Source organism: Patagioenas fasciata, chromosome 15 (genome assembly GCF_037038585.1).
Source record: "Patagioenas fasciata isolate bPatFas1 chromosome 15, bPatFas1.hap1, whole genome shotgun sequence".
NCBI lineage: Eukaryota > Metazoa > Chordata > Aves > Columbiformes > Columbidae > Patagioenas > Patagioenas fasciata.
In genome coordinates, this window is record NC_092534.1 from 1,444,772 (window position 1) to 1,456,850 (window position 12,079).

The window sequence follows — 12,079 nt, forward strand, 5'->3', positions numbered from 1 at the left end:
GCATTGTTTAAATGACAGTGGTTCCCACTCTAATGTAAATACAGTCTGATGAAGCCTTCTTAATATTCTGCTCTTCCACAGCAACAGTTTCCAACTCGCTGATTTGCAGAACTCTCTTCTTTCTTTCTTTCTTTCCCCTTTCCAAGAGAAATGCATAGCAATTGAAATCTTCTGACACCAGGCTTGCTTTTCTTGGTTACACTTCACAAATATCTTGAAATTAATCCACGGACCAAAAGGATCTGTTAATCACAGGCTGACAAAAAAAGTGGTTATAATATGAAGAAAAAAACAAGAGTTCACTAAAACCATTTCAGAAGCTAATAAACAAGCCAAACTAGTTCCTAAGAAAATGTCTTTAATTTTCATTTTATGGAAATACATATTTTTTTAAATTTCCATGATACAAAAATGTTAAATATCAAACATTTTCTGAAATCTACCAATTCAGGTCCATTTTTAAACAAATAAAGGGCTGGTACAGTTAGCAGGTTTGTCACAGGTACCAAAAACCATTTGTACAGAAACCCCACAAGCTGGGGAAGAAGGAGGGAAGAAACAGATCAAGACTTACGAGTGAAAACAGCAATAGATGTGGAAACGAAGAAAAACTACCGCCCACCAGGAAATTAATGTTTGAGAAACTTACAGTTTTTTTAAAGGATAAGATAAGTGTAAAGTTGTTATTTAGAAGAATCCTGGCTGCATGGGGTGGGAGGGTAGAGAATGGAAAACTAATAAAGCTTTCCAGATAAAGTAACCGGTAGAAAGCAATATGTGAAACTGCGGTTCTACCTGTTCCAAGAATGCTGACGGCATACTGATATTGCCTGAAAAAGTAGTGAAGGATGAGGAGATTTGTGGGAACTCCCCTCAAGCGCAGGGAACAGCCGAGCAGGGGACGAGTGCGGTTCTGGGGAACGTTTCACAGCCAGCGTGCCAAGGAGGTGACCACATTACAAGAGTCTCGCTTCTGAAATCTAACATCGCTTACGACAGCAAGGACTTCACAGGATCAACAACGAATCATAGACTGGTTAATATACACACAAGCAAAATTGACAGTGATTGTTCGATAAACAGTTTAAAATAATTAAACTGATTTTCAGGACACATACTGCTTTGTTAACACCACTTTATTTAAATAAAGTATGGCTTCCAAGAGGGCTGTTCTTGCAACTGCTTTCAATCCATTCCGCTTGTTAAGGCAGTTGTTTCCTACCATGTTTCAGGGACTTCAAAAATTCCAGTGGAACTGCTTGTGAGGCTTCCTGAAAAACAGAGTCACGGGACAATATTAAAGACTTCAATATACAAATCTGAAAAGAATAAAAATTAAGAATATTTTTAATATTTCAGAGCATAAAAAGATGTATTTTCTCCTCTAGAGTGAGACTCTAGATGCATTCCTGGCAAGTCAATATTTACAAAGGGAAACAATGAGACTGCTTATGAGTAAGTACCAAAAGAAAAGATTAATGACAAGTTTCTTACCCAAATGGTAAATATTCTATTACACAGAATCACAGAATGTATATTGTGCAATTACTTGGAATTACAGTAGTTGAACTACATGACAAAGCAATTTCCCAGCACAGCTTTTGAATCAGCTAAGAAAGATTTTACCCAACCAAATCAGGAGAAAGGATGCTTGGTATACAATACCGCTTTCTGGAGAAAAGCAGCTAGAGAAGATACTGAAGTGAAGTTTTAAGTATTAATATTTGAATGTACTTCAATATTAGCAGCACTCCAGATGACCAATAATTAAACATATAACTTATTTTTTTTAAGATAGTCTAATCCACTTCTGCACAAAATTACTAATGAAAGTTGAAATGGAATCAACAATAAATAGATCAATAAAAACCAAATCTTTTGAGGTTGAAATTCATGTGAGCAAGGGTTATTTGATTACCCCTCTTTTTGTACAGGCTGCAATACTATTTTTTCCACTTTTCAAAGTCTGCGTCTCCTGAAAGTGAGACTCCTCAGGCTTTAACAACTGGCTGGCTCTAGAAATAATGTTTCCTCAACCTACAGAAATCTCTTACATCACAAATAACTGTAAATAAGGGCTGATAATGCAATACTATCAGTGTATATAAAGTGCTAATTAAAAGGGCCCCTTAATTAGCTTTGAGGGTAGCAGGTAGGTTTCTGAAAACTGGGCTCATTTGCAAGCAGAGGTTGTCCAATAACACACATCTGGCAGGCAGAACCATGAGCGTTCAATTATGCTATGACTCCATACACCCAAGCTTAAGGGAAAATGTCCACATTAAGTTAACCTTACATTTCACAATAAAGTACTGGATGAACAGAGAAATGTACTCTAGAATCCTACTTCCAGAATTCCTTCCATTTTGCTTATGATATGGAAAACATATCGGGTAACCTTAATTAGAAAGTCATATTAAAAACCAAAACCAAAACAAAAAAAGCCCAACAGATTAAGAATAGTTAAAAATATTCAAAGAGCTTTATTTTAAGGAAGAAAGTGAGCAAGTAAGATATCAACCACGTCTTGCTTCCTTCGGCTGGTCTCAGGTTGGGTTTTGCTTTGTTTCTTTGTGGGATTACTGGGGGGTGTGTCACGGAGGCCCCCCGAGGTTTGTTTCAGGGACAACAGGGTCCAAACCAACTTGTATTAAACCAGTGAGAAACAGGGTTTAGCACTCCAAAAGTGACTTGAATACAGGTTCGGATATCAGTTGAGGAAAATTATGAAGGGGCAGCAACTAATCCAACAGGAGGTCCACAGAGTGCATGCACGTGGCTTCACCAAAACAATGCCGGAGCCGTCCCTGAGTCCGGGAAGAGTCCACACTGCATGAACACGGTGTGGGGTTATTTCAAAGGGATACACGTACTCGTAGTGAGTACGGAAAGTGTACACTCGCGATTCTGCGAGGGTAAATTTATAATACACTCGCAATCCTGCGAGGGTTAATTTACTCCCACCCGTGGCGCAAGGCAAGCGGAGTCTCCGTCCCGGGGGGGCAGTGGCTCCTGGCGGCAGCGGCTCAGCTCGGAACTCCAAGAGATCCGCGCAAGGGGCGGAGTCTCGACGAGAATCCCGTTTTATAGCCTGATCAGATCTGACTGTGGGCATTCCAGAAGCTTCTCTGCACCCCCGCACTGGCTGTGGGTGCCCCTGAAGCCTCCAAACATCCCCACACAGGCCGCGGGTGCCCAGCGGCTCCCTGGCCCCTCGGTGCTCCCTTCTCCTAACGGCCCTGGCCAGGGGCTCTGAGGCCAAACAAAAGCAGCTGTCAGCCTCAGGCAGCAGAGAGAGAGGGAGATGTGTCTGCTCCTTCCATATCAAAAGAGGGAGGGGGAGAGATAGGAGTTTGCATTCTGCCACAGGGTGGTTTTTTGGCGTTTTGTTTTTACAATATTTTATGGTGCAATCTTCAGTTTAAATACCTTCTTGCAAAATAACTTACAACAGTGACTTGTTACATTCACAGAAGTCCAGAAAAGTTAAGACATTGAAGAGCACAGCTGCAGCTCTGCTCAGGCCCAGGGCAGTTTGACACAGACCTGAGCACCATGTGCACCAACGCCGCACTCACCTGCTGGAACCTGTTCTGTCTTCATCTTCTTGAACTTTTTGGCTCTCTTCTTACAGTCTGGAACGGGCTCTGCACAGGAGTCTGCCTGGTCATATTCTGGGTCTTGGCCTTCTCCTTCTTCCATATCATCACCTGTTTCTTCCTGAATGGGACTCATGCTTCTCTTTCCCACTGTACTGGTAGCTGTAAAACTGAATTGTAAAAGAAATGTGCTTATGAACAAGTCAAGAATAACTATTAAGTAGGTACTAGTTGTTGTACAACTATTAAATGCTTACGAAGGTAGTAGAATAAACTCTACTAAGTAGTGTACCATGAAATTACATTATCTGTGGATCTGACTTAACTATAAAATTCCTTTGTACTACAGGTGTCTCAGGCTTCGCTACTACTCTGATGAGATCACTCAACTCAAATGTGATTAAAGTTGTTCTCTATACACACTTAACTTTAATTTTCAGTCTCTTAGTTCCGAAAGCTCCTGTAAAGCGTTCTCAATAGACACGGTTATGTACGACCACTAAGCCTCGAACACACGTCTTGGTATGAAGGCTTCTACGTGCTGACTTCATCCTCTCTGCTGGAACTACATGCACTTTAAAAGCATTTCTATTACATAAAGGTAGAGAAAACAGCAAGCTCCATATAATAAACTTTAAACCATGTCTTTAAGCGAAAAGTCCTACCATCCAATGGGCTGGTAAAGTAAAAAGCACACAAATTGCACACTCATTTCCTAGGTAGTATTTGAATGAAGCCTGACTAATACAGCATGAAGATGAATTAGAGCTCCATTTCATTCCACATACACTGAACACTGCAGAGATTTTCATTCGACTGGAATGCTCTTTAGTTTCCTTGAAAGACAAATTGCAATATTAAAATCAAATTAGCAGGAGTATAAGAAAGAATGCAGTAGCAAAGGGGCTAATTAAAAAATAGTTACCATTACAAACTTCTAGGTATGTGAATATCAACTACGTAAATGTCTATTTTAATGCTCTTTGAGGACAACTGATTTTTTAAGAGGCTACTTTTAGAATTAAAAACCTTCAGCTTTTCATTAAAAACCACCCAAAAGGGCTGTATGCATCTAACCCATGTCCTATTCTTTTATTTAAGTAAAAATTAATAGCAAGTCATAGAAAAAAGCTTTACAAGCTATTCTATTTTTTCTTCCTAATCAAAATCAACAATAGCAGGGAATGACGATATTTCAGTAAGGTTTCAGCTAAAGGACTGTTACATTTGGCTGTAGAGTTTTGGCTTGCAAGAGGAATGTTTGCAGCTGAACGTTTTGCAATTTAAAACAGACCCTTTCTGGGATGCCCAAAAGCAATAAACAAACACGAAACGCGTGATTACACCTCATGCTCTTGCTTCCACTGCAGGGGCACAAGCAGCATTGATTGGGATGAATAGCTGGTGTTTCCTCCCACGGTCACACACCGTGTTCTCGCAGGGTCTCTCACAAATCAAGTGACTCCCATGGGTAGGAAGCTGCCAGCCAAAAAGCTGCACAGGGCTTTATCCTCCAGCCACGCTGCAGGATCGTACAATGGGTAAAAACAAGGCTCGGCAAGGAAAAAGGCCTAGTGAAGAAAGAGCGTTTAGAAAATGAAAAACTACTTTATATCTATTTTAAAACATTGTTTAGAAAAGTTTGTAGGAATTCTACTTTTGGGAAAGATATTCTGAAAAATACTCAGGAGCCACAAATGATGATCCCAGGATTTCTCAGACATAATAAGAGCTCTTGACTCTTAGAAGGGACCTTGGAGGAAACAACTCCCTTTTCAAAAGCTCTTATGACTGAATTTATTTTGTTTTCAACTTAGACTCTTGAGGAACTATTGCAAATAAAGTGAAACGAGTTCTTGACCTTCACTGCACGTTTAGCCGTGTACCCAAGTACTCAATTAATTAATTCAATTTAGGCCTTATGTTCTTTCTGCATATGCCTTGGTGAGGGGAAACCAAACCACAAAAACCCCAAACATGTAATTTATGATCAATAACTGTTTACTTCTTGAATTGGCCTGGATATATATATATAAAAAAGATGTCCAACTTCACTTAAATTTCATTTAAACAAAAGATAAACCCTGTGTTCTCTTGCCACTTTGAACAACACTGAGGGGAGGAGCAGTTACTGACCCATCATAAAAGTCAGTTATTTCAGTTCAAGAGCAGGTAAAACCTCCTGAAGTAACATTAGGATGCCAGAATATTTGCTTGCAGTATTTATTATCCACATCTTTAACGACTCAGCTTTTCCCAGTTCTATCCTTATTTAATAATGAACCACTATGAACAACAACTGCTGTAAAAATGTATCGTCAGCAGAAACACACAAACACTTCAAAGAAGAGCTAAACTATCTTCAGCAAAAGGTTCCGCAGCAGACACGGCACTGGTGGCCTTGGCCACAGCATCCCTGAGGCAAAAGGACCTGTCACTGCCCTGCACTGTAATCCCAGTGTAAGTCTTTTGTCACTGGCCTTATTGTATTTTACTCCTTCCTAGATGATGATCAGGAAAATCAGAATAACCACAAGGAGAGCAGGATATCTGGTTTCACATAGAACATACTCTATTGGATTTTTCATGCTATGTTTAATGCTCTTTTGCTAAGGAAAAGATTTTAAACCCTGCATGGAACAGTCAGGGCAGGGCTGGACGGCAGTTATTTGCTAAGCACGACACAGCCGGTACGTATGATACATCCAATACTCTATAATACATCCAATACCCTATAATACATCCATTCCAGACGTGTGTTCTGAACAGTGAACAGCTCTAGAGAAGGGGATCTTATTAACTACTTTTTGTCAAATGCATCAGTTTTTCCTCTGCTTCTCTGACATTAACAATCAGTTGTATTTCCATTAAAATCAATTTGATATCTAACAGCAGTAATAAGTTATATGTGAGGTGTTTGTATTAACTGTAAGTGATTTTACCTTGTGGCTGCTACTGATAGTATTATATTCTATTTTCTCTCATATGGGACTATAGTTTTATAGGAAGACAGGAATTAAAGAACCCTTGTTATATACTTAGCAATCTGTTGATTTAAGACAGAAGTTCCTTATGAGAAACACCCAACAACTTCATTACTGAATGAAAACGTAGCCAGGATATATTGTCACCATGGACAGGATCAGCTATTCCGCAGCTGTGCTCCTTGGCAGAGACTGATGCAGTGAGCTTATTAAATAATAAATAAATAAAGGATGTAGTAACGTGAAGCTATTATAGGAGATCAGCTGCTAGATACATCACAGTATTGAGTGCTCAACTATATATTATGTATTCATCTGGACAAACGTATACACATATACATGCACACATATATATTTGTCCTGATTGCTTTATAAAAAATATTTATGATATGTTATATAAAATGGTTACATATAATATATAAGAAGATAAATATTTTTGAGATATCTTTGGACACAAAAGGAAAATGTTCATCTTGAGTGAACTGAAAGACCACAAGGTTTGCAGTTCCATGTTACACCTAACCAGATTACACTTGTATCAACAAAATAAGGCTGCTACCCAAGGCTATCGAAGTGTGGATCATCTACAGGCTGCTTCTTGTAGAATTTCACAACACTAGAAAAAAACCGGATGAAACATTTTCAAGGAGATGAAGTGCTCGGGCACACAGCTCATTGCGGTGTATCATGATTTTAATGAAAGAATTAACTGAATGTTTTATTCAGCAATTTGCCAAGTTATACATTTGTGGTAGTCCTCCAACTTGTTTTTGAGATAACAATAAAGAAACTTTCTGCATTTACTGTTTTCCAACATGTGTCTTAGAAGAAGTTGTGTATGTGTCCTAGTTTTGTTGAAAACAAGTTTCTCTGTTAGTGAATTTGCCTGTCAGCTAAAGCTTCATATCAGCTGCATTTTCCTGGAGAACCAGATCCATGTTTTGGTAAACGTAGCAATGGAATGTGAGGTTATTGATAAGCATGGATGGACATCTCGAGAGAGGGGCAACGAGAAACTGGTGACCAAAAACTGACCAACTGTGTGTAACATTTTATTCACATGATACTTCATATAGAAGTGGGAGATCACGAGGATCTTGTCCTTTTTCCTTATGGCGACATTAGGAGAGGACCTTGCGAGTCGTCCCTGCGAACTGAGGCCAGTGACAGACTGAATCCAGCTCCGGTTGGCTGCAGAGTCCAGTCCAGGACTTCGGGTGCCGGCTCTGCAGTTGCTGGGACTTTCAGGATTGGTTTTGTATATTTTGTATTATTTTCTCTATTTTATCAGTAGCATCAGTAAAACATTGTTAATTTTCCCAACTCTCTTCTCTGTGTCCTTCTTTCCCTCCCGATCGCCTGTGCTGAGTGGGGAGGGGGAGAGGGAGGGACAAAAGGGGGAAGGGGGGGGAGGAGGTGAACAACACATCTGCCGGGGTTTATTGTCACCCCTCAATCAAACCTCGACAGTATGGTTCAAACCATAAGCTGCCACTCCTACTATCTCTCTAGAATCTGAGATGCCCAAAAGCCAACATTGACTGAGATCTGTTTCCTCCAGTAGAAATAAAACCAGGACTTTGTATTTCTTTGCAGTCAACTCAAGATGTGATAAGTATTTTTGGACTATTTAATAAAGACTTGATTGTAGAGCTAAACCTCAGCCACATGTAAACCAGGAAAACGCTCAGAGCTCCTCACCTCACTCACAAATTCTCCTGTGTACAACACCCCAATTAAACCAACTTCATTTCACAGGGATTTTATCACCAAGTTCTTCCATGTGGTTTTGAGGTATCAAACGTATCTCTAGCACATTTAGAATTCCCGCCATGACAAAATTTGACGGCTGGCCAAAATACACACCTGCATTTAACTCTGCAAGTAGGCAAATCATTAGCTCATGGAAGTGAGAAGAACAGAACAACGTTGGTACGTTTGTTAGATGACAGACACATTTACAGCGACGGCCAGAACTTATCACAGCGTTCCCAAGAAAGATAAAGCAGAAGGACCTCAGTGGTGGTGGTATGACCATCTCGTTTGGTCTGATGAACCAGGTAAATAAAATACGTAAAAAATGAAATTTAAAAAACCCCACAATCCACACACACAAACCACCAGCAACCAACAAACCAGAAACCAACACCAACCAACCAAACCCCACAAACCATCACCTTACAGAAATATAACATGCACTCCATTGAAGTTTGTTTTTATAGAGAATTGATAGAATCTGGAGTGGGGAGGGCAAGAAAGAATGGCAATAACTTGATAGGTGCTATTATACAATTACATTAACACGGAAAGACTCTTTCCACTCTCAGCTCCACGGATGACTGAGAAAGGAGCCTCCTGTTCCCATCTTGTCCAAAACCTGTCATTAATATGAGAGGCTAAAAATGGAACAAGAAATACACACAGCGTCACACTGCACCAGAATCAAACCTGGCATCTCCCGACTTAATTTTGTCCTTAAATAATGAACTAAAACCCTTTTCAAGTTTCACTCCAAAAACTTAGAGCCATGCAAGTTATTACCATTTGCCTTCCCATTTCTGGAGCAGAATGACGATTTCATCAGGACTGCTGAAAATGACAATTTATTGCCTTCATGGGGCAGGATTGTCACCATGGGAAGTCAGCCAAACACCGAGAGGGCTTTTGCAAGGGTGTAAGATGACAGCCAAGTTTCCAGGTGACACAAACCATGCAGAGGGGCCAAATGAATCAATAATTCTTTTCTGTTGGTTTTAGGGAATGGTGCTGCTCCATCAAGCTCCGAAGCCGTGAACCGACCTGCCCTCATGATCCTAATATTTTAAAAACTCATCTAATCACATCTGCGACCAAATTCCCTCTGCTCCTTTACCTACAATCTCGTGACAGCTGAGGTACCGCTACTGATTTATATGTAAATAAACACATACAGAAAGTCACCTATTGGTTAAGAACAACCTGAAAGTTGCTGCACTGCTAAGAAAAACGCAATAAAAACACAAGAGTTGGCAATGCAGGAAAAGTCTCACCTGTTAGCACAGTAGTATCGGCTCTGGGAAAGGTAAGGTGTGCACTGAGTTTTTAACCGCTTTCTCTCCATCTCCTTCCAACTATCTTCTGTACATTTTCTCTTTGCCTGTTTTTCTTCATGCTTTTTCTCAACATACTCTGCATACGTCTGGATCCTGTAACTCTCAGCATATCTGCTGGTGTTTACAGCTATGGGGAAGAAGAACGATGTTATACACAAAACACTGTGAAACGACAGCAGGTCCTCTCCTGACATCAACTGGAAAGCAGAAGGCAGCAAGTTATTCGTTCTGTTCATATAACTAACTTCTACTTCCATTGTTAGTGATAAAAACCCCAACACTCACCTACATTCACATGTTACATTTGAATTAGATATTCCAAACAGTTCTCAGAGTTCAACTTCATGTAAAAGGGGTTAAATTTACTCAAGAGTTTTCTTTTAAATGAGAAGCCATCAATTCTCCAGCCGTAACCCTCTTCCAGATTGCTTGTTGGCAAGAAAAGATTTCCTGGATTTTTTCCCTTTTAGTCTCATTACTTAACCCAGCAGGTTTATTTTGCAAGTCTGCCAGGAAAAGACGACATCAAGAAGCCTTTGCCAAAACTCTGTTTGATTGCTGTGAAACATAAGCTTATTGGAGCTGCATTTTTGGTTGCACAAGATATCCGTGGAAGCAGCACTTCACTAATACCCAGCTGGTCCATCCTTGTGTCTAATGTTTGGTCTCCGTTTAACTAAAAAAGACCGCGAGTTTGAGGTACAAGGATTTCTGTCCATGCAAAATTAGAATTGCTTCAAAACATAAAGAAATAACTTTCGGTGCCTTCGCAGAGCAGCAATCGAGCAGCATTCCCAGCCTGGCCCGCAGCCACCGCGGGGCCGTGAATCAGCAAACCGAGCTGTCAGCCGGTGTCCTCTGCTGCCCGCAGCACCACCCGCTTGCAGGCACTACTGAAAACCACCCGGGAAACCAGCTTAAATGGAACAGTAAAACCCCTCCGCCCAGATTGTTTTTCATGTACGTGTGCTGCGCATTTTAATACATCATAATTGTAGTGGAGACAAAATTCTGAGTTTATGATCCGTTTCAACCTTTCTGTTAACATTTCAGATGCGTATCCAACTTTGGGATTCTCGGTGAAGCGCTATCATCTGGAATACAGGTATTCTGTATCGCCTCCACTGCAAATTGCACGTTCCAACAGCACAACTCAGCAACGGGAGGAAGGTGAGCAGATCTGCTTGTTTTCCTCTTTCAGGATAATCATCTATTCTGCATATTGGCTGTGCAGTGAATCCCTGCACCACCAGTCACAGCACACAGATGCTGCTGCAAAGCCTTTCAAACATACATAAAACTCAGCAACAGCTTTGTATATTTAACGCCACAAACAGACACCAGCGATTATGATGAACAGCCCCACGAGACAGTTGCGCTAAGCAAGATGTTCTGCATTCCTCCCTTCACAGCCCTCAGATCTGTTCCGAACTGTGGAGTCCCAGGATGTGTTTGTGAGAATGAGCGGTGTATTTATTGCCCATGAAGGCACCATGAATGAATTAAGAGCGCTCCCTGCGGTTCCTGCGTGCCAGCCGACATTCCTCACGGGACGGTTTGTTTAGTTAAACTCAAGCATGTTTTCACTTGCTAAAATCAAGCACATAGTTACCATGGATCATCTGATAAATAGTGATTTGTTAAAACACAATAACCATTTCACATTATTTGCTTTGCTATGAACTAAAAGCCAAAGTTATGGGTCTTCCATTTACTTTCCTTACAAACCCAGCCTGTATTTAATGGGGGGAAAATCATCCTCCTGCAGCCTAAAGACTATTTTAAAATACATCTGTGTAAGAGTCAATATTTTTGAATAAAGACAACTTTGCTCTCTTGAAATAAGGCCTGCATTTTAAAGGAACCCATTCACATGACACATATGCACATAAATATATGCATATATGTAAATACATTTAATCTAAAAAGTTACATGCTAAATATATTGCTTGAACAACTGAAATGAAGGCATATGGAGAAGCCAAAGGAGCCACAGAGATAAATGAATCTTGCATGGTCTTGAATTGAAGAGCAGTTCCCTGTACAAGTTTCAGATCTGTTTCTCTGATGCTCTTTCGATGAATGCTGCCATAGTGCCAAACAAAGCGAACAGCGTGAGATGGCTCTGCGCTGCAAACAGATGAAATGAACTGCTGGAACGCTTTGTGAACTCTACACAAACTAAAGAGAACTCAGGGGGGTTTATTAACTTATTTGTTTAAATCATAAGAGAGAAGACAAATCTTGCTGTGACAGACCTGCCCTCATAACCACCACCACAAGGCTGCATTTCATCACACCGGTTGCAGCCGTAAAGTTGTCTCATAGCAGAATAACAGCAATTGCACATGATTTTAGGAAAAGCATTTCTAGAGATCGGCACCTTCCCCAGTTCTGAGGCGAG

The 12,079-nt window shown here is 40.5% G+C and overlaps 1 protein-coding gene across 3 annotated transcripts in view; it reads right to left on the reverse strand.

The window, feature by feature from the left end:
- Nucleotides 1-338: 338 nt before the first annotated feature.
- The window catches only part of PARN (poly(A)-specific ribonuclease), a 251,745-nt gene continuing 240,004 nt past the window's right edge, over nucleotides 339-12,079 (reverse strand). For all 3 annotated transcript variants that reach the window (XM_071815352.1, XM_065850999.2, XM_071815353.1), the window contains 3 exons: nucleotides 9,613-9,802; nucleotides 3,579-3,769; nucleotides 339-1,271 (listed from right to left, as the gene is read on the reverse strand). In XM_071815352.1, the coding sequence (XP_071671453.1) occupies nucleotides 1,219-1,271; nucleotides 3,579-3,769; nucleotides 9,613-9,802 (434 nt within the window). In that variant the 3' untranslated portion in view covers nucleotides 339-1,218. The remainder of the gene's footprint in view (nucleotides 1,272-3,578; nucleotides 3,770-9,612; nucleotides 9,803-12,079) is intronic.